The sequence below is a fragment of the Giraffa tippelskirchi genome, chromosome 4 (assembly GCF_054371585.1).
Source record: "Giraffa tippelskirchi isolate mGirTip1 chromosome 4, T2T-mGirTip1v1.2.pri, whole genome shotgun sequence".
NCBI classification, from domain to species: Eukaryota; Metazoa; Chordata; class Mammalia; order Artiodactyla; family Giraffidae; genus Giraffa; species Giraffa tippelskirchi.
This window is the reverse complement of record NC_137278.1, coordinates 158,235,998-158,261,504: the sequence shown is the minus strand read 5'-3', so window position 1 is coordinate 158,261,504 and position 25,507 is coordinate 158,235,998. Positions and strand designations below refer to the sequence as shown.

At 48.1% G+C, this 25,507-nt stretch overlaps 2 protein-coding genes across 9 annotated transcripts in view; one reads left to right on the top strand and one right to left on the bottom strand.

Moving 5' to 3' along the window:
- Positions 1-9,849, top strand: part of CDK17 (cyclin dependent kinase 17) — a 128,254-nt gene extending 118,405 nt beyond the window's left edge. For 2 of the 4 annotated variants that reach the window (XR_014083406.1, XR_014083408.1), the window contains one exon: positions 9,214-9,849. The gene's annotated coding sequence lies outside the window, so the exon portion shown is untranslated. Of the gene's footprint in view, positions 1-9,080 lie in introns of all 4 variants that reach the window. The other 2 variants (XR_014083405.1, XR_014083407.1) reach the window with 1 other exon arrangement.
- The window catches only part of ELK3 (ETS transcription factor ELK3), a 204,576-nt gene that overhangs the window by 14,178 nt on the left and 164,891 nt on the right, over positions 1-25,507 (bottom strand). For 3 of the 5 annotated variants that reach the window (XM_081595343.1, XM_081595344.1, XM_081595346.1), the window contains one exon: positions 2,556-3,335. In XM_081595343.1, the coding sequence (XP_081451469.1) occupies positions 2,556-3,335 (780 nt within the window). The remainder of the gene's footprint in view (positions 1-2,555; positions 3,336-25,507) is intronic. The other 2 variants (XM_081595347.1, XR_014083409.1) reach the window with 2 other exon arrangements.

The window sequence follows — 25,507 nt, the reverse complement described above, 5'->3', positions numbered from 1 at the left end:
TCATACAGGTCCCAGGGGCTGTACCATAAGTGTCCTCAGGAGTGGAGGCTGTGATGCTGGGGGACTGGCAGAATGCGGATGATTTTTTCATGCCCATCATGTTGTAGGTTGAAATTTCGAATCTGAATTTGGGCCTACAGGAGGTCTGTGGTTTAATAAGGTCCTGGGAGGGAATTGTAACCACATGACCCTAAGTATGCCAAGACAGGCTTAATTTCACCTCTTCTTCCTGCCATGCTTCTTGCTGAAACTGACTGGGGATTATTCATGGAATACATGGATAAATAAAATGTAATTCTTTCTTGGAATAAATACAAGTTCTTGGGAACTTCATTTTCAGGGTATCAAGTAATTACAGCAACTTTTATCTCTTGTAAAGCTAGCCATGAAGAAAGACTGATTGGAGGTGTAAACACTGCACAGAGCACACCCCAGAGGGGAAAGTGGTTTCTGTGACAAAGTGCTGAGGTGTCAAGGTCCCCCCACCCACACCCAGGCCCGCTACACACGTCCTCAGCCACAGTGCATGGAGCCTCCCTTCATTCCCCATGTCCTGGTCCAAGACCACAGGGCCAGCCTGAGCCACTCTCCTCCGACAGCTACAGGGCTGGCATGTGTTCAGAGATGGTGATAACAAACTCCCCAAGAAAGCACAGACTGAAATCAGAGCTGGCCTGGGCCTGGCTCTAGACCTCTGTACACCTCACAGCTGGAAACACAGGGGAGGCCGGGCAGGAGATGCTCAGATCCACTCGGGGCTCAGCTTCTTGGGTTATTTCTCTGAGCCACGTCGGAGGCCGCTGTTTCTGAGCCATTTACTTAGTGGTTGTTAGTCCCCAGCCAGTGCTGCTGAGTGAGGAAATGCCCCATTTAGAGCACACGTGCGCATTCTGACCTGTCACCAAGCCCTCAGCCCGCCCCTCCGTGGCAGCATGCTCGTCAGCACAGGCTCACAAGCCATGCTGACAGTCACTCCGGAGAAGCCAGAGAGAGGAAAAGGACCAAGAGCTGCTTTCACCTGCCAGCAGACTCCACGGACATCTCACGATCAGAGAAGCCCGGGCATTTTCCCAGCACGTGTGCAGAGAGCAGTTTACTTAAAGAGCATGGATTCTGGAGCAGGCTAATTGGGTTCAAGTTTTCACCTCCAAGTCCTATTAACTAGGTGACCTTGGGTGAGTTACTGGACCTCTGCTGGAAAAATTGGACGATGACAGTCATCTCCTTCACGGGCCTGTGATGATAAATAAGTAAGATGCTGCGTGGATGGTGTTTACAACAGTGCCTGACACATGAGACGCTCAACTGTGCTGCCACTAATGGTGGTGACAGCAAGGACACCCACGGAGATGGGGACAGAGAGCTCCTATCCGCTTCAAGCACATCCCCACTGCCACCAAGTCACATGATTCTAAACCCCGCCAACTGTAGCCACCTCTCTTCCCATGGCCATTATCCCATTTAATCCTCACACAATCCATCTCACAGATGTGGAAACAGGCTCAGAGAGCAAGTACCCACGGTCACATTTCTACCCAGCAGTGCAGCCAGGAACTGAATCCAGGTCTGTGACCCCGAAGCCAATGAACTTAACCTCTGCCACTGAAATGCATCCAGTTTTCCAGGGGAAGAAGAAATAGGTTTACCAGTACCTGCCCTGCCTTTGCCAGCTGGACAAGAGAGCATCTGAATAGTGTATTTAGAGGAAGAGGCTCCCTTCGTGGTGGAGTTAATGACACTGAAGACTTTTGTTGCTCCACAAGTTTGCTCTTCCCTCCTCTGTGCCAGGGACCTGGGCTTTCTCAGACCAGCACTGTTTTTACTGAAGCATCTCTTTCTCATCGTTTGGTGTGGCCTCTGCATTGCTTTCTTAGGGACTACAGGACAGCCCAGCTCCCCACTGGTAATTGCAATGGCCGTATTGGTTAGCATGTACTTTCTTATTAACAGAAAACAAATGGCTACTTATCAAGTGCCCTCCAAAGAGGATTCTGCCATAAAATTTTCATAAAACCCAAATGCCTTCTGAAATGTCATTGGCCTGCTCAGCAACTTAAAAGTGTAGTGGCTCAGAGGGTGAAGAATCTACTTTCAATGTAAGAGACCCAGGTTCAATCCCTGGGCCAGGAAGATCCCCTGGAGAAGGGAATGGCTACACACTCCAGTCTTCTTGTCCGGAGAACTCCATGGACAGAGGAGCCTGGTAGGCTACAGTCCATGGGGTCTCAAAGAGTTGGACAGGACTGAGGGACTGTCAGTGCTCAACTGGCCCTCGGAAATCACTGTTTGGACCTGCTTTGATGGCCCATGTGCACATTCCATCTTACATCGCTTTAGGCCCCTAAAAGAACCCAATCAAGTGTCCCACCATAGCCTATTTCTCTTGTGTACACCTCTGTCTGGGTGTGATTTCCTTGCACAATGCACAGTGACCTTGCTACAGGGGCCCAAGGATTACCCTTTGAGGGGAAGACAGAAGTTGCCTCTCTCCCCCGCTTTTCCCTAAGCCAATGAGTCTGTGTGCAGCCGGGACGACGGGACTCAATGGCTCTTACCTGGGCAGTGAAGAAGGCTGGGGTGAGGGATCCCGAGGGGAGGGCCGGGCTGTTGAGGGCGATGGAGCCAATGTCGGTGCCGGAAAGCACCAGTGGGGGCGCAGAGATTTCCAAGCCTTTGGGCTTTTTGGCCTTTGGGGGGAGCGATGGAGACCTGGTCTTGGAGCCCGACGACAGGTTCAAGGGCTCCAGGGAATCCGAGTCATGGCAGGCGGCCTCCAGGAAGAGGCTCCTGTGTTCGGAAGGGAGGGGCGAGTTGGGGGACAGAGATGGGGACCGAGACGAGGAGGGCGAGGCGGACGAGATGCTGGCAGCGTTCGGCAACATTAAGGAGGAGATCTTGGTGGACACGGACGAGGCCAGGAAGGCCTCCGACGTGGAGGGCAGGGACACCACGGGCCGGCTGATGTGCTTATCGGTTTTGTTGGTCACAAACCTGATGACAGTCCTGACTTCTTCCGCGGGGGGGCTGTCTTCCAGCTGCTCCTCCAGCTTCTCTGTCTTGATGGCCTTGAGGGGCTCGGGCGGGTTCTGCAGGGAGTTGATGGTGAAGGACGAGTACAGGCCTGAGTGGATGTACTCATTGCGGCTGGCGCTCTTGAGGGCGGACAGGCCGTGTCTGTGCGCCTCGCGGCCCTCGGGGGGCACCTTGCACTCGCTGTCCTGCAGCAAGAGGCTCTCCCGGCTGATCTCCACCGCGTGAGGGTCCATTTTCAGTATCTCCGGGAAAGAGACAAATTTGTACACAAACTTCTGCCCGATCACCTTCTTGATGATGTTCTGCGAACACAAAAGCAGACATGGAAAAGATGAGTGCATCAGAGAAACCGGCTAAGAGGGTCATTCTTAGGGGGTATTTTGCAGGCAGGAGCATCAAAACAGCCTTGATGACACATCTCAGCTAAGGCATAGTGCACACAGGACTGAGGGTGAGAGTGGAAGAATCTGAGCCACATTCCAGGGTCTGCTAATTACAAATGGTGTGATTTTTAGCAAATTGATGGTCATTTTGAGTTTCCTCGTCTGTGAAGTGAGGATTATTATACCTAGGAATAGGCACTTACTTTTTCACTGGCATTGTTTCTGCATTGCCTCATAGAATCTGTACTGCAATGCTAAGAGGAAGGGACTATTCAACTCCCATTTTAAAACTTAGGGAAATAAGCTTAGAGCCTTTAAATACCCCACATAGCCACATGGTAGGTAAGTGGTGGAGGCAGCATTTCCCCAACCATAATACAGTATTGTCTTACTGACCTCTGGGGCTTGTGAGAATTCAAAGAAATAATGGGAAAGCCTTCTATAAGCTGGAAGTCATTATAGAAATGTAAGTTATTATCACCAAACACCACAATGTTTTCTTAAATCATGTAGCCTTTTTTTTTTTTTTTTTTCCTTTTTAATTTGCTGCCAAGAAAGGCGCTGGGGGAAAAAACAAAGTGTCTACTTGGATGTTTAGGACATTCATACAGTATTTTAAGTTGATGTTATCTAATTCTGGCTCTTCAGTTTATGGCTCTGGTCCTTAAACATTAGGATGTAAATGAAAACCAATAATCTCTGCAAATTTTCCACCCCCCTCTTTGGGAGAATGGACTTTGTTTTAAAGGCTGTACTGTTCTTGAGGTTTATTAGATTGGAACATTAGCAAACACCAGATGCTTGCTGGCAGAGATACTCAAGGAAAACAAGGATGGTCTCCACAGAGCACAGAGAAGTGGCAGCACCATCCTGTGGGGAAAGGACTTCCTTATAAACTGTTCCTCCTAAAAGTTGGGTATGAAGGAGGGTAAAAAAAAAAAAAAAAATCATTTTGGGGAGAAAAGCTTTAAAAGTAGCTCCTCTTGCACTGTTGGTGGAAATGTAAATTGATAACAGCCACTATGGAGGAGGTCAGTGGCCAAAGCATTGGAGCTTCAGCATTAGTCTTGCCAATGAATATTCAGGGTTGACTCTTCACCAAAACTTTGGCCACCTGATGTGAAGAGTTGACTCGCTGGAAAAGGCCCTGATGCTGGGAAAGACCGAAGGCAAAAGGAGAAGGGGGCAGCAGAGGATGAGATGGTTAGATAGCATCACCGACTCAATGGACATGAGTTTGAGCAAACTCCAGGAGATAGTGAAGGACAGGGAAGCCTAGCATGCTGCAGTCCATGGGATAGCAAAGAGTTGGGCATGACTTAGTGACTGAACAACAACAAATGAAGAACAGAAACTAGGAATAAAACTACCATATGACCCAGCAACCCCACTACTGGGCATATACCTGAGAAAACTGCAATTCTAAAAGACACATGTAACCCAATGTTCATAGCAGCACTATTTACAATAGCCAGGACAGGGAAGCAACCTAGATGTCCATTGACATATGAATGGATAAAGAATACACACACACACACACACACACACACACACACACACACACAGAGAGAGAGAGAGAGAGAGAGAAATATTACTCTGCCATGAAAAAGAATGAATTTGAGTCAGTTCTAGTGAGATGGATGAATCTAAAGCCTGTTATACAGAGTAAGGTAAGTCAGAAAAACAAATTACTATATTAATGCATATATATGGAATCTAGAAAATGGTATTGATGAACCTATTTACAGGGACAGAATGGAGATGAAGATATAGAGAATGGACTTGTGGACACAGTAGGGGAGGGAGAGAGTGGGACGAATGGAGGAAGTAACAGACACATATATGCTACCATGTGTGAAATAGATAACTGGTGAGAAGAAAAAACCAAAAAGTAGCTCCTACTAAGCACCTACTCTGTCCTGGGTATTATGCACAAGTGATCCCACATGATCTCAAACGAACTCACTTGCAGGCTGGAAGGTATCCTCCTTGTGACATGAGCTCAGAGACGGGAAGCAATGGGCCCAAGAGCCACAAGATTACTAATGCTAAAATCTAATCTTGTTCCCAGTTCCACACAAAGTTTCAGGGAAAGAATGAAAGAGCCAGTTTAAAATTTTTTCATATAAAGTTTTTTTTAATGAGACAAAATTGTCATATAACATTAGTTTCAGGTGTACAGTATAATGAGTCAATATTTGTATATATTGCCAAACGACCACCACAATAAGTCTGGTTCACATCAATCAACACAGATTTTTTTCCCCTTGTGATGAGAACTTTTAAGATCTATCCTCTTAGCAACTTTCAAATATATGAGAGGAAATTTAATTAAATTCTGATGTTCCTCTTGTGATCAGTTTGGTGTACAAATATGTTTTTGCCTCCCCTCTTGTTACATTACAGCCTGCTAACTTGCCTTTGTCCTCCTTAGATGGATCCTCAAATCCCAGAAGTGAATTTATCCAGCAGTAGGAAGGATGGGCATAATTACCAAGCCACTGAGATTTTCAAGGAGGAATTCCTCAGGGCAGGCTTCTAACAGAGAGACACATAAGGTCCCCAAGCAGCACTAGAAATCCCAGTAACGCAAATCCTGGTGAAACTTGGCTCAGCACCAGCACACAGGAGATTCAGACCTGAGTACATGAGATTCAAAGCTGGGCAGTTCCAGTGCCTGGGACCCTGGCCTACTCCTATTGATTCCATCTGACATCATTCTCACACTTAACACCAGCAGAGCTGAAAACCACCTTCAGAAACTTCAGAGAGATCTGATAAACCTAAAAGACCCCCTGGGCCTAATGGGCAGCATCTCTGCAGGGGACACACAAGGCCTCGGTATACAGCTCACCCAGGAGAAATCAGTTCCCAAGCAGGAAAGGGTTAAATAAGGGTGTCATTAGTGCCACCTGACCCATGGATACGAAAAGAAAGCATCTTGCCTGGTGTGTCCCTCTGCTAGAATTGTAAGGTATTTTTGCTTCTCATTCGTAATATTTTCCTCCCTGGAGCAAAACTTCATTTTATTCTCGGCCAGTTTGAACACTCGTCTAAACTCAGTGAATCACTAGAGCCTAGATAATTACACAGAAGAAAAGAGAAACTGTATGGGCTGAATCCTTTCTTCTGGCAGGTCTTATAAATTCTTTAACAGAACCAACCTTTAATTTTATTATGGCTATTCAGAACATAATGTCTGAATGGGGATTACACTCACAAGCAAACCAAGAAGTCATTTGGGGCTGTGACAAAAATGATAAACATGGTTGGAAATTTAAAGGCAAACTCAGGCCTTGATGTGTTAAAAAGAACGTAAGGGGACTTCCTTGGTGGTCCAGTGGTTAAGAGTCCGCCTGTTAATGCAGGAGACACAGGCTCGATCCCTAGTCTGGGAAGATCCCACATGTCTTGGGGCAACAAAGCCCATGGGCCACAATTACTGCGCCTGTGTGTCTAGAGCCCACAAGCAGCAACTACTGAGCCCTCACTCTGGGGCCTGTGTCCCACCACAAGAGAAGCCACCACAATGAGAAGCCTGCTCACCGCAACTAGAGTAGCCCCCACCCACAACTAGAGAAAGCCTGTGTGCAGCAACAAAGCCCCAGCACAGCCAAGTTTCTTTAATTAAACAAACAAAAAAAGAACTCAAGGAGTAAGGAACAACCCACATGATGGTTAACTGAGAAATAAAATAGTGGCTAGTCATAAGAGTGTCATCCAACCATGAAAAAGAGTGAAGCGCTGCCGCAGGCTACAACATGGATGCACTTCAGATGAGTTCTGCTAAGTGAAGGAAGCCAGACACAAAGGCCACATATTTCACAATGTGCTTTATTTATATAAAATGTCCAGAATAGACAAATCTATAGAGATAGAAATAGATGAGTCATCTCCTAAGGGATGACTAGGTAGGATGGAGGCACTCAGGGGTGCTAGTTAAAAAATCAGGTATTTGCGGGAGGTAGTGGGTAGTGAAAATGTTCTAAAATTGATCATGGTGATGAATGTACAATTCTGTACATAGGCTCAAAGGCATGACTGATATGCCTTAAACAGATGAATTAGATAGTATGTGGCTCATACATCAATAAAGCTGTTTTTTTTTTAAAACAAAACATGAATCTTTTTCCCCCAGCTTGACTGAGATATAACTGACATAGAATGTTGTATAAATTTAAGGTGTATAATGCAATGATTTGATACACACACATATATATCACAAAACATTTATCACTATAAGATAAGTTGACACATCCTTCACCCACATAATGACCATTTTATTGTCGTGAGCAGATTTAAGATCTCTCAGCAACTGTCACTATACATTACAGTACTGTTAACTCTAGTCAGCACACTCTACGTTAGATCCCCCAGATTAACTCATCTCACTGCTAGAAATTGGTACCCTATGACCAGCACCTACCTGGTTCCCCACCCTAGCCCCTGGTAACCATCAAGCTACTCTGTGCCTTTCTTTGAGTTCAGCTTTTGTGGATTCCACATATAAGTGAGATCATTCAGCATTTGTCTCTCTCTGACTTATTTCACTTAGCATGATGCCCTCAAGGTCCATCCAGAACATAAAGAATTTGAAGAATTTTGGCATGCTTAAAGGGAAGATGGTGGGAACGTTTGATGGCTAGATGGCAACTGCCATGACCTGCTAAACCCCACTCTGAACAGAAAGACAGAGACACTGCACAGGCCACTGACTCAGCTGAAGCAGTCAGGGCCCTTCAGTAGCTGCTGCTTTGGTGAGGAGAACCAGCTGGACACCGAGAGGGCTCTTTAGGGAAAGGCAACACGGGGACAGGGATATGGAGATGATGAAAGGAGCTGACCAAAGGAGAAAGAAACAGTTTCTGGAAAGAACCAGGCTGGGTCTTGCTTCTCTAGAAACTAATAGGAAAGATGGATTTGATCTGGCTACCTGGACAATTTGAAACCTCTGCAAGGATAGAAGGCTTGGAAGGGACTGAGGCAGAAAGAGGGGAGGGTGAGATGTGTGAAGGAAGGCAGATCCTGCAGGCCAGCTGTTTAGGAACCCAGCTCCACACTGGAGATGTCTGCTCACAGGAGGAGAACCTGTAAGGCAAGCCCCCAACCAAGATGTTCAAGGCCAGCGATCCAGGTGGTGGGTAGACTGGGAGGAGGTGTGTGCCTGGCAGTTGAACTGACAGCCCCTTCGTACATGACTTCAGGGCAGACCCCAGGATGGTATCAGTGGCATGTGTGTTTGAAGATCTTTCTGTAAGTTTCCAAAGCAAAGTTTCCTTGTACAAGTTTAACCTGGGAGGAGCTTGCTGAGAAAACATACAGTATAGGGAAATAACACTAGATAGTATTTGCTGACTATTAGGTGTTAGGCTGTGTACTAAGAACTTGACCACCCTCAAGTCACTGAATCCTCTGAAAGAGTGGAACTGTTATCACTCCCATTTTAGAGATGGGCAAACTGAGGCTCATAGAATATAAATCATCCCCAATCACAAGCACATACTTGGGCAATCAGACCCCAGAGCCCCTGGTCATAACAGAAGGTGACACAAGACTTGAGCTAACTGACACAGCCCAGAACATGAGAGCACTTGGATATGGGCTCTTATTATGAAAAGTGATGAGAATATTTAGAAGTCTGTTTTTTCCACCCCTTCCTCCCAGGCTCACAAGTATTTGTTGTTGACGGTTGCCTGGTAACCTGACAAACGCTGTCTGTGTCCAGCTGGGCTGAGTGACTCTCCCAAGCGCGGTTTCAGAGCAACAGTTGCACACATCTGCTTCCCTCCACATGTAGGGGACCAGCCTCCACTCGTAACTTCCCATCAAGTGTACATTGACAACCAAGGAGGACTCCTGACCCAGCATTCTGTGTGAGGTTACAGGCGGCAAGGACGGGACCAGCTTCAGCAAAGGGGAAAAGCGACATTCATCCAGTACACTCCAAGAGGCAGTTCCAGCAGAAGTAGAAGCTCAGGTCTCCAAACCACTCCCTCCATCGCCACCGCCCAATGTGTGTTTTAAGACTGTAGGAGCCTACAGGGCAAGCAGTCCATCTGGGTCAGCACCATGCTCGCCTTGTGCAAAGAAATCCTTCCGGAAGCACCAGCCACCCCTGGTCCTGTGAGAGCCTCCCTAGGTTACTTCACCCTAACAAGGCAGATGCTGCTGAGAGAGTGGGTCCCATTTCTATTTCCCTCAGCACTGCCTGCTGCCCTGACAGGTTCCAGGCTTGCTTACACAAATAGGTGTGTCCATGGGTGTGTTCAAATATGTACCCTCACACCCAACTCTGCCTGCTCCTCCCACTGAAGAAGAAGGAATTTGGGTAAATAATCCCCTAGAGTGGAGAACTCAGACGTATGTTTATTAAGTTTCATAATTTTTTTAAAAATTACATACAGGGTAATAAAGAGATGTTTGTGGAATTGAATTTACCTTCTTCATTTTGATGTTATGAAGGATAATATTAAGTTCATTACACGTTTATTGAATGAATGACTCTCACTGTGGATAGAACAAAACCAGGCAGGAAGCCGGAGGCTTCACCCCATGACAGACACAATTTTCTGTAGCTAATCCCCAGGCTGGTTAAAGCTCCATATGAAGCATTGCATATGTGTATTGGCATGTGCTTTTTTGCTGGCATTTTTTATTGGACAACTCCCAGACAGACACTGGGAGCTATATGCAAGGCCCCACAACTTCATACCTTCAGTGAGAGCTTGCTGTTTAGTCGCTAAGTCATGTCTGACTCTCTGATCCATGGACTGTAGCCTGCCAGGCTCCTCTGTACAGGGGAGTTCCTGGGCAAGAATACTAGAGTAGGTTGCCATTTCCTTCTCCAGGGGATCTTCCCAGACCCGGGATTGAACCCGAGTCTCCTGCATTGGCAGGTGAATTCTTTACCACTGAGCCACCCTGTGAGAGCTTACTAAACTGTAATTCTACTTATCTAAGTCCCCAGCAAATACCTGCTGCGTGTCTGGGCTCTGGCCTGGCACCCCAATTCTGACATAGGGTCATGCGTGGGGCTTTCCGGTGCTCAGACTTCTTACCCAGCTCGCATTCCTTCCCAGCACTGCCCTCCCCCGGGAGGAGCCGGTCCAGCTCTGAGCTCCCCATCAGCAGGGCCGCAGCTCTCTTGTTCCTCTACCATTTCAGGGTTCCCAGGGACTGTAGGACCCCTGCCCCAATTTCACAACTTTCCTATCTGTTCTCAACACAGAGAAATGTCTGAGGCTCATAACACATAACTGTCCTTTTCTGAACCCAACACAGGCAGCAGGGCTACAGAGAACAGAGTGGTGGCTCTTTCCATAAAAGAGCATTCCAGAGTCACGGCCTGAGGTCAGATGCTACCCCTCTGTCTTATCAGCTGTGCGCTTCAATTTCCACATCTATAAAATGGGGACCAACCTACCACCCACCTTATGGGACTGAATGTGTAATCCACATAAAACTTGCAGAACGCACATGATAAGCCCACAATATATACTGGCTCTTACTGTTTTGATTTTTACACTCCCAATGAAGTAAAACAAAATGAAAAATCCACCCTCCATCTGCTCTAATAACAACTGAAGAGTCAAAATTAAACATCTTAGAAGGCTGTGCTTATTCCCATAGGTCTGGGTAACAGGTGGATCGTCTGGCAGACAGAAACCCACCTAGTTTACATATCTTGACCAAGGAGGAGAAGCAGGAAGTTCTATTTAGTTGGGTTCAGACAAGGAGGAAACTCCAGGCTCCAGTCCATCACGCCTCGAGTGGCCAGCACTTGACGTCCACTGTGAATAAAACCTCACACCTGCTACTTGGTTTAGGTCTGGGGGGTGGGGGCGGGGGGCAGAAAGACCAGTCCAAGGAGGGCAGAGGATGGGAGCAATTGCGGAATCCGTGTCCCGCCAGAAGGCCCCTCAGCTTCGGCAGAGATGCCGCATAGCCAGCCTGACAACTGGTGCAAACACTAACCCCAGCCCATCTCCCTGATGCCTCTCAGAGCAGGAAATGCACTGCCCAGGCAGGAGGGAACAGCCCAGCTCCACAGCATCCACTGTGGCTTCGGCCCCTGGGGAGGGTGATGCGAGCAACTGGCCCTGAGTGCCTGGCAACAAGATCCTGGGATGGGGGAATGGGAAGGATTTATTTGGGGGACATCTGTCTGGCTGGGCTAGATATCCTACATGAAAGGAACCTGTGGCCAGAAAGGGCAAAAGAAAGAAGCAAGCATTTCCAGGAACAAATCAAGTGCTCCACACGCACTGCTGCCTTGCAAGATGGGCACTGTGGTCCCTTTTTAAAGATGCAGAAGTCAAGGCTCTTGGTTGGAAGTGAGGTTATACCCAATTTCCCAATCCACAGGGGTAGGTTGGGTGGAGGAATATCCCTGGTGGTCCAGGGGCTAAGACTCTGCGCTCCCAATGCAGGGGGCCTGGACTGGATCCCTGAATGTGAATTCAGCTCGGAGCCCCAGATCCCTGGTCAGGGGACCAAGACTAGGGGCAGCCAAATAAATAAAGTTTTAAATCCTCTTTTAAAAAAAGTACTGGGTGGATCTTATAATGGAATCCCCCAGGGCTCTTTCAGAGGACAATACATCATTAGCATTTTCCCATGTCTTTAAATTAACAGTCAGGTCCAACTCTTTGCAACCCTATGGACTGTAGCCCACCAGGCTCCTCTGTCCATGGAATTCTCCAGGCAAGAAGACTGGAGTGGATAGATGGTCCCATCTCCAGGGGATCTTCCCAACCCAGGGATCGAACCCAGGTCTCCTGCATTACGGATTCTTGACCGCCTGGGCTACCAGGGAAGCCCCTTTAAAATAAAATTAGGGTAAAAAAGCAGCAGGCCTGAAATGCTTCCATTATTTTAACCAAAATAATTATATATACACACAAATATATATATAAAAGAAAAATTAATCTTGGAAGGTGTATAATAAAATTTGACAGATTACCGCTGATTTGTAATTTTTTAATCTGCATTTTCACATTAAAAGAATTATGTTTCCTATGTACTGCTTGTCAAACTCAGAGAAAGAATCTGGCTCTAAAAACCTTAGGTGCCCAGGATGATGCAGCTTGTGACTAGAGGAGCTGCAGCTGAACCGGCTTCTGTCCAGAGCCCAGACGAAGCCTCCTCTGTCTCACCAGCACACCCTCTCCCAGAAAGCAGCTGAGTTGGCTCCAAGGTTGCTACTCAAGTCAGCCTGCCAGGACCACGGGCTCTGCGGGCTCTGCGTTCCCGAGAAGCCTCGGGACAACTGTGGCAAGCCTGGGAAAACCAGCCCCTTGATCAGGAAGCCAGGGCATGGCTAACGCCTCCTGAGGCTGGCCGACCCTCCTGAGGCTGATCTGTAACTACAGATGGAGCTGCCTCTGCCCACCCTCAGGGTAATGGAGGTGCCTGCTTTGAGGGGACACCCTGCAGGAGGCACTGGGGACCCAGCAGTCCCACCACAGCAGGATAGACCCCAGAAGCCCACATTGCAGGCAGATTCTTTACCGTCCGAGCCACCAGGGAAGCCAACCCCCACGAGTGATGGGAAAATAACAGGAAGCTGATGTCCACAGATATGGCCTGGTTATGGCCCCCTCTGAGCAGCAAAAGGGCTCAGAGGGAGGATGGAGAGCACCCAACAACTCCTGGGATCCACAGGCCCGGGTAGAGGTGCTCACGCAAGGGGACAGGCCCAGAGCCTAGATGGGCCAGACGCGAAGTGCAGCCAGCACAGGGACGAACTGCCCTAGGGTTCAAATCCCAGCTTCACTACTTACTGTGACCTTGAAAAGGTACTGAAACTTTGCCGGCTTCAGTTTGCTCACCTCAATTCAATGAATTGGAACATATTTAATATAAAATGTTGATACCCTCAGAGCAACATTTTTACATGAATTTAGGAAAATGAATTTTAAACAATCCTCAAAACAAAAGGACGGTGGTATCTTTGAAAATCATACAAACGAATTCAAGATGTCACAAGAAGATGTATTAGATAGCTGCTTTCCCCAACTAGATGTCTAGTTCATTCCTAAAAGGGAAATAAAAATATCTCACAGGGCAGTTTGTTCTAAAAGGCCAATGTATATCAGTGCCTCACTCGGAGAAGTCTTTAGAGCATGAGCTCTAACCCAGTGGAATTTCGCCCAACAAGCAATGATCTAATTGAATAGCATCCTCATTATATCACACTGTCTTCTCATTTTATTCTGCCTTCAAGTAATCAAAATTCCTTATATGGGTACTTTGGCATGCAGTCACAGAAGGCTTACACAGTGTCTCATGTGACCCTCGCAACACTCTGAAACCCATTTCACAGATAAGGAATCTGGGGCTCGGAGCTGCATACACAACCTAGTAAGCAGCAAAGGGGAGTCTCCAGGCCCCCGGCTTCGCAGCCAACACTCGGTCTTCAGCTCCTCGTCTTGGGTTTCCATCCAGACCATGGTCTGACTCACTCCTTCCCAACACAGAAACTGACTGTCCTCTCTCCAAAATCAGAACAAGTACTCACTGTAGGAGTCATGCTCCAAGTTCCTCCTCCGTAACAAGCAAACACTGAAGATGCATTTGTAAGAAAAGCTCCTTGCTCGGCTCTGAGGAATAGCAAAGGAAGGGAACCTGGTCTCCGTCCTCATCCTCGGAGCATCTGACAGCTCCTCGGGCGGCAGTGGCAGCCCCTGCCTCCTCTCGCCCCTGCCACCTGAACCCGAGGGGACACAGTGGTTGGCCAGCCATACTGGACTCTGCTGGGAACCTGTTATGGGCAGGCTCACAGCACACCATCTGCCCTAGAGCAGCTATGAAAGGGCTCCTGAGACCCAACCCATGAGTCTGAACTGCCTCCCCTGGGGCAGTCCTCCACCTCGGTCATGAGTTGAACAGAGCTTCCCTGCCACCCATAAAGTCCACATCCACTCAGAACCTCAGGATGAGACCTTATCTGGACAGAGGGTCTTTCACATGTAATCAGCTAAGGACATCAGGATGGGATCGTCCTGGAGTTACATGGGCACTGAATTCAGTGACCGACGTCCCTACGAGTAAAGGAAAGATCCAGACATACACAAAGGAGGAAGGCCATGGGTAGGCAGGGGAAAGGATTGGAGGATGCAGCTACAAGTTAGGAAGCAAGGATTTCCAGGGGCCCCAGAAGCTGGAAACGGCAAGGAAGGAGGTTCCCCTAAGGCCTTCGGAGGGAGCCCGGTCCTGCTGACACCTCGACTTCACACTTCTGACCGCCACGACTTGTAGGGAATACACTTCTATTGTTTTGAGCCACCAACTTGTGGGTTAATTTGTCACAGCAGCCCAAGGAAACATCCTCTTCTTTCTTAATGTCTCTGTCCAGCAGGGTAGACAGGCCTGGCCTTTCCTTTCTGAGAGCTTGGCAGGCCTTCGGGCCATCACGTTGCCGAGGGCACCCGGTCGGGTGCAGCCTGGGCCGCCCCGGGTGCACCATGGAAGCCCGGAGCGCACACCCTGCACACAAGCGCACACACATCCACCCCCACTTGCAACTTCTAAGAATAACGTGCTGCCAATAAAGGGCTCCAACTCTGTCTCAGAACTAACTGACTCCCGGGGGAGGTTTCCATGTGGTTTGGGATGAGATCTCTTTACTCTCTGGCACTGCTAAGCCGTCGGGCGAACCGCCCTTCCAAATCCTCCTGGCACTGCCGCTCAAGAAACTCTTGCTGCCCCACTGGGTGGGGGCGGAGGGAGCCAGATCTCATGACATTAAGGGCATTATCCCACCCCCTCTGGGCTCGCGGCTGCTTCTCATTGGACAGAGAGTCTTGTCTCCCACTGGCCCCCTTTCAACACTCAAGGGTATTTTTATTAAAAGGCTTCTGGAGTGTTAATAAAATAAAATGCAGAACTGCTCCCCTCTTTCCCCCGTGGGTGGGGGAGTTGTTGGCAGTGACCTCGCTTCGAGCAGCCGCCGCCAGCCCTGGCAGGTGGCTGGAGGGGGTAGGGGTCGGGGACCACAGGTGGTCTGGGAGCATGTTCTCGTCTCATTCTGGCTTTGCCACTGATTTTCCTGAAACTTGGCTTCCCTTCTCGGGTCTTCATGTGGTAAGTGAGGGGCAGGCAGGGTGGGAGGGGATGTCAGCTCCCTTCCAGCGCTGACATTCCAAGAGGGTGGGTTTCCCTTGAAGCTTCTCTTGTCTTGGTGCTCGCTCATCATTCCCTCCATCCTGCGTTCATGCGGTCCCAGCTCCCAAGTGGCTCTGGAAAAGAACCCGCCTGTCAACGCAGAAGATGTGGGTTCAATCCCTGGGTTGGGAAGATCCCCTGGAGGAGGAAATGGACACCCACTCCAGTGTTCTTACCTGGAGAATCCCACGGGCAGAGTAGCCTGGTGGGCTACAGTCCATGGGGTCGCACAGTCAGATACGACTGAGCACAGCACCACGCTGTAGATGCTGAGAGTACTAAGGAAGGCCAGCTCCCAGTCAGTGAGGCAGGAACACAGAGCAGAGGAGGCATCGCCAAGTGTCCACATCAGCGGGAGGAGATGATACAAACAGGAGCTGGAGGATGACTGGGGCCCGGCAGGAGTGGCAGAGGGGGAGTCTAGGCACACGTGAGGTCTGGACAAGGGGCTGGGGCTGGGGCAGTGCAGCAAGGCAGTCGGGCTGGGGCCAGATGGAGTAGAGAGCTTGGAACCTTTCCTGGAGGCCGCAGGGAGCCGGGCAGGTGCACAAGCAGAGGGGTGCCATGCTCTGATCTGGCCTTTTTTGTTTAATAGGTAAGTTTTTTGTTTTTAGTGTTTGCGCCAGGTGGCATGTGGGATCTTAGTCTCCTGACTGGAGATCGAACCCACGCCCCCTGCATTGGAGTGTGGAGTCTGGACCACCAGGGAAGTCCCCGATGTGGCATCATCTGGACACACAGGAAGGGCAGGGTGTTCTGGGGTGTCCAGAACCACCACCTCATGCTTTCAGCAGACTTGGAGGACACTGCCAGCAGTTCCTCCATTGTCATTTCAAACAACAAACACTGGAGGCAATGCCCCTCTCCCTGCCTGCCCTGGGGCGATAATCAACAATATTAGGAATACTGGATTCAAGCTTGAGTTCTTGGCCCTGCAGCTGTGTGACCCTCCAGCTTTACAGTCCTGAGCACTGGCCTTGGGGTTGAGACTCCTAGGTAGAAAGCTCTGCTGCTCACCAGTTGTTTCATCTTGAATCTGTTACTTAACCTCTCTGAGACTCAGTATCCCCATCTCTAAAATGGGTCCACTGCCGACAAGAGCTGATGGGCATTTCAGATGCAGGGAAATGAGTTTCTAAACAGGGCCTAGCTCAAAACAGAGGCTCCATACATGTGAGCTTTCCTGTTTCTGTCACAAATGTGTGGTAGGAACTGAGATAAACTGTCACTGGAGCCCAAAGGAGATGGGAAGGAGGCGGCTCAGAGGAGCAGCTGGGCCCAGTGGGTGGGTGGTGGGCGGTGTGATGTGAGCACTAGGGGTTTTGTCAGTTCATCTCCACAACCACTCAATTTTCCTGCCACGAGAAGCCCAGAATTGGGAAGGCTCATGCCGGCATGCTGGTGTGGGCTTGGGCAACAGCCTGACGTCAGTGGATTTGGCCAGGCTGCCGAGCGCTGCAGCCTCGTCAGCACAGTGTTGAAGTGACTCCCAAGACTCTCGGTGTTTCTTAGCAACGGCCCTATTTGGGGGAACACTGAGTGCCAAAGGGGAAGCTGGCTTGGAAGTTTGTGCAAGACAGGCGGCACCCCTAATCAACCTTCAGGGCCCCCGGCAGGCTGGCTCCCTCACGCCAGCTGCTCCCTCCCAGGGCAATGGGGGCCAGGCTGGAAGCCTCCACGAGGCCATCAGCTACCTCACAGGTTTCCGGGCAGCATCCCGGCCCAAAAGCTTGCAGAGAGGCCCTGGTCATCCCTGCGGCCCCCAGGCAAAGCCCAGTTGCCATCTGTTGTACTTTTAACCATCCAAGCGGCTGACAGAACACGAAAGAAAAAAAAGACACCCAACAAAACACGCCCGGCCCTCAATCCTCGGACCCAGGGCTGAGCACGCAGGACCATCTGAAACACAAAAGACCCCCGAACAGAGTCCAAGATAGACGGGTCTTCTGTGAAATTTCACAACTCACAAAGGTGTTCTAGAAAGTGCCAGGACACAGATGCTTGCCGGACTTTTGTTCTTTCTCCACTCTGACAGACAATACATCACATAATCTTCACAAAATTTATTTGGAGGAATTAAAGAATTCCACCCGGGCCAGGTTTCTTGGTGCAGGCAGTTGGGTTCAGATATGTATTATTAATACAAACATTTTCCTGTCGTGATTGCACACCCAATTTAAAATGAATTATCCAATTAAGTTAAGAAGGTGATGCATTCTGCTTCCAGGAATATGTTGCAAGTGACTCTATCTTGACTGTTCTCCCCTAAAAACCCTTCCAATTAAGTTAAGACCGTTCGGTACATCATGAGGCTAAGCCGGGAGGTTGCTGTGGAGACAGGAGGAGTTTTCATCATATCACTATTTCAATCTCCTGATGAGAAGGGAGCTGGCAGAGCTCTCAGCCTCCCCCTGGGATGAGTGTTCACTGCCAAAAACACTAAGGACAAAAAGCTCTGTTGGACAGAAAAGGATGAAAGATCGTGTAAGCTTCCAGATCTCCTTCTGCCAGCTACACAGAGTGTCATGGCTTGGGCTTCCTCGAGCAGAAGCCAGTTAGCGGGTGCATGCAAGAGGCAGACGCCACCCTGTCCCTTCTCTCCCCTCACTCTCGGTCAGTTCTAGAGGGGGGCGTGCAGATCTGATGCGGAAGGTGTGACGGCACCAGCTCGGCCAGCAGACAGCAATCGACTGGTACCAGTTAGCCACAAAGATCGGGGCTATGGGGTCAGACTGAGACACCACCGATGTCACTAAGAGTCAGAGGAAACACAGATGTTTATTTATAAAATGCAAACCTGACCATGGCACTCTCTCACTGACAGCCCTGTACTGGGTCTCTGCTGCCCCTGCCATCAAGTTCATCCCCCGCTCACTCTTGCCATCTCATCCCTCCCTCATTCCCTAAATAAACACTCAGACTCTTCCACACCTCCAGGTCTTTGCATATGCTGGTCCCTTCCTCAGTATATTCTTTCCCTACTTTTGCCAGCCTGGTAAATGTGTTCTTACTCCTCAAGACCTGGGTCAGATGTCTGGACCTCTGGCAGCTTTGTCTCTGTCTTTACAGGCTTCCCTGGTGGCTCAGACGGTAAAGAATCCACCTGAAATGCAGGAGACCTGGGTTCAATCCCTGGGCTGGGAAGATCCCCTGGGGAAGGGCATGGCAACCCATTCCAGTATTCTTTCCTGGAGAATTCCAAGGACAGAGGAGCTTGTGGGCTATAGTGCATGGGGTCTCTAAGAGTTGGACGTGACTAACACTTTACTGCAAGGTATATGCTAGGATCATGACCAAGCCAGCGCTCTGCTATCATAACTGGTTTTCGTGTTTGTCTCCCTGACCAGCTGCTAAACCACTCAAGGGCAGGGGGTGTGTTTTCAAAGGAATGGCCTAACCATAGAAGAAAAGGCAGAGATGAGAAAAAGTGGTCATGCCAACTAGAGAAGGATGTACAGGCATATCTCAGAGATACCACAGGTTTGGTTTCCCAGATCACCGTCAATAAAGTGACCATCACACTAAAGCAACTATCGCAATAAAGTGAGACACAATTTTTTTGGTTTCACAGTCCATATAAAAGCTATATTCATGCTATACTGTAGTCTGTCAAGTGTGCAATAGCATTGTATCTGGAAAAACAACATATACACCTTTAAAATACTTTATTGATTAAAACAAAGCTAACCATCATCTGAGCAAGTCAATCTTTTTGAAATAGTAACATCAAAGATCACTGATCACAGATCACTATGACAAACGTAATACTAATAAAAACGTCTGAAATACCGTGAGAATTACCAGACTCATTCAACACAGGGTTGCCACAAACTTTCAATTTGTACAGAAGTGCAGTTTCTGCAAAGTGCAATAAAACGAGGTATGCCTGTATAATTAGAAACCACCCAGAAGTTGTTCACGAAGTGAGTAAATGCTGTGAATCCCATGGGTTCACCATGCCCCTCACACTTAAGCCCATGGGTGCTGGCAGTAATCAGGGCCAGAGACAGCTGTGTTCTGGGTACAGACACTTCTCTTCCCCACCCCAGGACAAGAGATTTTAAAACCAAGTCTGCCTGATGTTATTAAGAGTTGCTAAACTATTTAATAAATAAAACCTCTGTGAGAGATCCTTATGTCTACATCAGGCTGTCGAAGTACCTTTTGGAAGACTCAGTTTAAACCTAAGAAGAGAAAAAACCCTACCCCCAAAATGTAAGCCACCAGAATTACTGATGTAATGAACCAGTCTACCTCTGAGGCTCACAGCAAGACAGCAAAACAAGTTGTTTGGTAGGAGATGACAGTGAAATGCCCAGGCATGAACTGAACATCCCATTTAGGTCTCTGTCCACTCTGGTTTCTGCCCTTCATGGGCTCAGACACAGGTGTCCTCTCATGACCTGTGTCTTTCCAACGTGGGATTCAGGATATTGAGTCACTTCTTGAACAGCTTCTGGGTGGTTCTAATTATATAGGCATACCTTCTTTTACTGTGCTTTGTGGATACTGTGTTTTTTACAAATCCAGGATTGGGGCCATTGGGATCAGTAGGTTTTTCTGCTAATCTGTGTCTTGTATTAAAGTCCTCTGCTCTTTCAGGGCATGGAACCCCTGAATTTCCATAGACTCTGAAACCCTTTAAGGTGGGGCTCATCTTCATGGCCTTTGTTCCACCCTGGGGACCCAGCACAGTGCCTGGTCCACAGTGAGCACTGTGACGTTCCTTTCATAGAGTCTAGTTTCACACCTGTAGTTGAATCGAGCTGCTGTACATGTCACAGGAACAATGATCCTTTAGGATTCGTTGAATCAAACCACAATCTCCAAAGCTCTCCTTTGGTGTGTAATTGTGAAAATCTAAAGGCAAGCCCAGGAGTGTCAGAAATCATATACATCATACGGGTTTAAGTGTGCTCCCCAAAAAGGTAGGGGAAAGCCTAGTCCCAGGACCTGTGGATGTGACTTCACAGAGGTGAACAAGTTAAGATGAGGTACTGAGGGTGGACTCTAATTCAATACACCTAGTGCCCATCACTTCATGGCAAATAGATGGGGAAACAATGGAAACAGTGGCTGACTTTATTTTGGGGGGCTCCAAAATCACTGCAGATGGTGATTTCAGTTATGAAATTAAAAGACGCTTACTCCTTGCAAGGAAAGTTATGACCAACCTAGAGAGCATATTAAAAAGCAAGACATTACTTTGCCAACAAAGGTCCGTCTAGTCAAGGCTATGGTTTTTCCAGTAGTCATGTATGGATGTGAGAGTTGAATTATAAAGAAGGCTGAGCACTGAATAATTGATGCTTTTGAACTGTGGTGTTGGAGAAGACTCTTTACAGTAGCCCTAGTTAATTAACACAATAACTGACAGGCAGTAACTTTTTTCTAACACCTCTTTAGCATCAACTTTCATGATAGAAGTGATTTGAATCTGGGTGGAGGCCACTTCACTATGTTATCCGTTTGCTCATTCATTTGCTTCCAATACTTACTGAGCCCCGGATATGAGGCAGACCCTCTGCAGAGCACCAGAGTAACGAAAGTGGGTAAGCCAGGAGCCTGTGGTGTAGATGGCTCTGTGAATGGTCACGGAAACAAACAACTGCACCGCCAGGTAGTTAAGTCTTACAGATACAGATAATAGAAATGACGGGCATTTTTATTGTGTGTCCTTACCAGGTGCTGATCAAACCAGTTAATCCTAAAGGAAATCAACCCTCAATATTCACTGGAAGGACTGACGCTTAAACTCCAGTATTTTGGCCACCTGATGCAAACAACCAACTCATTGGAAAAGGCCCTGATGCTGGGAAAGATTGAGGGCAGAAGGGGATGACAGAGGATGAGATGGTTGGATGGTATCACCAACTCAATGGAGATGAGGTTGGGTAAACTCCAGCAGTTGGTGATGGACAGGGAGGCCTGGCGTGCTGCATGGGGTCGGAAAGAGTCAGACACGATGGAACAACTAAACAACCACCAGGTGCTGAGCACCTGAGCACATGGTCACATGTACTCCTCACAAAATCCAGGGAGGAAGGTGCTTTTTGGTGCCCACTTCCCCGTCACAGATCCGAGACATGTGGATGGAGACACAGTAGGACTCTACCAGGATGGCACTGACCACAAAGGGAGCATGAGGAGGGGAGGCTTGCCCCACAAGGGGAAGCTCGGGGAAGTGTCTGGTTAGGAGGGGTGGGAAGTGTCATTTAAATATGAAAGCATCTTTGAAAGCTTAATTTTCAAATCAGCCAAAATAGATATTAAAAAGCACCACAGGGACTTCCCTGGTGGTCTAAGTGGTTAAGAATCTACCTTCCAATGCAGGGGACACAGGTTCAATTCCTGGTCAGGGAACTAAGATGCCACATGCTGAGGGGCAACTAAGTCTGCACACCACAATGAGAGCACACGCAGCACCAAAGATGATCCACGTGTCACAACTAAGACCCAACAGAGCCAAAAATAAATAAATATTAAAAAAAAAAAAAAGCACAAAGCATTCCTTAGCATGAGTAAGAAGAGCTGTAACACCCCTACCCCCCCACCCTGGTGTGTGCTGGTGCAGGATGCTGGCACGAAAGTCCTAACTTTCTTCTTGGCACCTGCCTGAATTTTTCAAGTAAGTGCTCAGGGAACTAGCCTCTGCATTATTATTGTGGCTTAACACTTGGCAGCACTGAACATGCTTGGGTACTGTTCTTAGCCCTGTTGTTGTTATTCATTCACTCAGTCATGTCCAATTCTTTGCAGCCCCATGAACTACAGCACGCCAGGCTTCCCTGTCCTTCACCAACGCCTGGAGCTTGCTCAAACTCATGTCCATCCAGTCAGTGATGCCATCCAACCATCTCACCCTCTGTCATCCCCTTCTCCTCCTGCCTTCCATCTTTTCCAACATCAGGGTCTTTTCTAATGAGTCGGCTCTTCGCATCAGGTGGCCAAAGTATTAGAGCTTCAGCTTCAGCCATCAGTCCTTTTAATGAATATTCAGGACTGATTTCCTTTAGGATGGACTGGTTGGATCTCCTTGCAGTCCAAGGGACTATCAGGAGTCTTCTCCAACACCACAGTTCAAAGGAATCAATTCTTCAGTGCTCAGGCTTCTCTATGGTCCAATTCTCACACCATACATGTCTACTGGAAAAACCATAGCTTTGACTAGACGGACCTTTGTCGGCAAAGTAATGTCTCTGCTTTTTAATACATTGTCTAGGTTTGTCATGGCTTTTCTTCCAAGGAGCAAGCAGCTTTTAATTTCATGGCTGCAGTCACCATCTACAGTGATTTTGGAGCCCAAGAAAATAAAGTCTGTCACTGTTTCATTGTTTCCCCATCTATTTGCCATGAAGTGATGGGACCAGATACCATGACCTTCATTTTTCGAATGTTGAGTTTTAAGCCAGCTTTTTCACTGTCCTCTTTCACCTTCATCAAGAGGCTCAGCCCTAACCATGTGTTAACTTAGCTAATCCCTACCACAATCCTATGACATAGTCTCTACTCTTATACCTGTTTTACAGAAAAGAAAGTTGAGGCGAAGAGAAATTAGGCAAAGCACTTAGTCATGGAGCTGGATTTAAATTCAAACCATGTAGCCCAGAGTTAATGCTATTATTGTAGTTCTCACTGTGATAATCTGCACGGTGTGCGGGGTGGGTGGGACTTGAGGGCATCCTCTTGAGGAACAAGGATTAAAGAGCCTCAGCCCCAACCTGGTACCATTAGCTCATACATTGTTCTCTGATGTCTTCTGCAAAGTTTTGCCTACATTTTCCACTTTTTCCCTCTGCCCATTTCTAAATATTATTAGAATGGGTTAAAAATGTAACATGTAGCATATAAAAACAATAATATCCTCATGCCTGCTTACTCTGGCAGGAAAACTTGCCTATTAGGACAAACCAAGGGATGTGCAGTTTCAACAGTGAAGAGATGCTAGCTGGCAGAGAAGAGGAAAGACCACAGGAACAAAGAAGCAGCTGGCAAGGTGGGGAGTCACCTAATGTATGCCACGTGCAGAGCAGGTTCTGGGCAGGTGTCAGGGAGAAGTAGGGGAGAGGGGAGGGGGGACAAGGAGGAAGGGGACTGAGGAAGGCACTGAAAGGCAGGCAGGGTCACAGGAGGGCTGGGTGTGACCGTGAGAAGCACATGCAGTGCAGGATGGGGCTCAGCAAGGGTGCCCATATGGTCAGGGGCTCCACATTCACAAAGGCCTTCCTCGAATCTACCTCTCAGGTGAGAGATCAGATCATGCAAGACTGCCATTTCTGTGGATCAAAAATAGTCAGATATTGGCAGTTTCATACCATTCAACTTATACATAGATTCCCAGAGTCACACTGACAAAACTGAAAGAAGTGTTCATCACAAAATGTAAAATACAATTTTTTAACCTTCTTTCATCTCTTCTCCCACTTTCTCCCCCCTTTCTGTTCTCTCTCCCCTCACTCACTCATGCCCCTCTCCTCTCTTCTCCATCTCCTCCCCATGTCCTCCCTCCTTCTCTTTTCACTTAAAACTATATTTAGCGCCTGGTGTCAGGACTCCCCTCGAGGTCCAGTGATTAAGAATCCACCTTCCAATGCAGGGGTCGTGGGTTCGATCACTGGTCGGGAAACTAAGAGCCCACATGCCTCAGGGCAACTAAGCCTGCTTGGTGCAACTACCAAACCCACACACCACAACTAGAGAAGCCTATATGCCACGATGAAGATCCAGCACGGCCAAAATAAGTAACTTAAAATTTTTTTAAAAATATATAAAAAACGCAACCACCCTGTATTCAGTGTCTAATGACCATTGCGGGTCTCAAGAGAAAGATTCAAATGGCTGAGCGCACACACAAGCATATGGTGTACATGTTCCCAAGGAAGGAGGAAGGGCATCTTCTCCCAGCGGCCAAGCCTGCATGACATCCGGACAAGAGCCATGCTGGCCCTCACTGTCCGCACTAGCTGGCGGCATGAAGGTCACGTGGCCAGACCTTAGCTCAGCCCAGCAGAGAGGAAAGGGACACCGGGGGTGAGCAGGCCACAGTGGCCACTCGGACCCGGGGTGCTTGATAAAAAACAAAAACATCTAAGGCTGTGATAGCCTTTGTGCTGTCTGATTGCCTACCTGACAATCAGGTGCTCAGAGGCACAGGAAACAAATGGCTCAGAAGGCAGGGCGTGCGCCGTCCAGTCAGGAACGTGGGCACCCTGGCTCTACCGCTCTCTGGCTGCAGGGCTGTGGGCAAGGTTTCCCATCAAAGGCCCACGTCCTTATCTGTAAAGGAAGAGACGCCCGCAGGACAGTCTCAGGGGGTGTGGAGACCAGGCTGTACAAAACATGTTGGGTGACTGTAGAATCTGAAATTGGCTTCCCCAGAGATTTAAAAATCTGCCCGAGGGAGATCAGATGTAGACTGAACTGCATGACTTGGCCTGTCTCTTGGGGAAGTCACCTTAAGCCTCTGATCTCTCTTTGGGCTGAAAACCCACAGCCCTCCGTCCCAATGCCTGGGCCATGTGAAAAAGGAGAAACCGAGTCATGAAACCGACACTGAACCCCTTTTCTGTGACACCTTGATTTAAAACTATAAAATCATTTTTTTTTTCTTTTTTGGTCAGTCTCAAAGTCATGCTCTTAGGCATTCTGCCAGCCAGCAAGATGACAGTTTTCATTCAGAGGGCCCCAATTCTCATTGTGTGACTTAGAACCTGGGAAAAAGGCAAAACAATAAACCATCTGTGAGGCTTTCAGACAGTGCAATTTGTGAGAAGTGCTTTTTACATCTTGGTAGGATTCTGCATTAAGCCAGCATTAATTAATTGCTACATTAAAGGGAAGCACCTTTAACATTTCAATGACATAATCATATGCAATTACGATCATATAAAGGAACACTTTATAATTAACGATGCCTCCACTTCCTG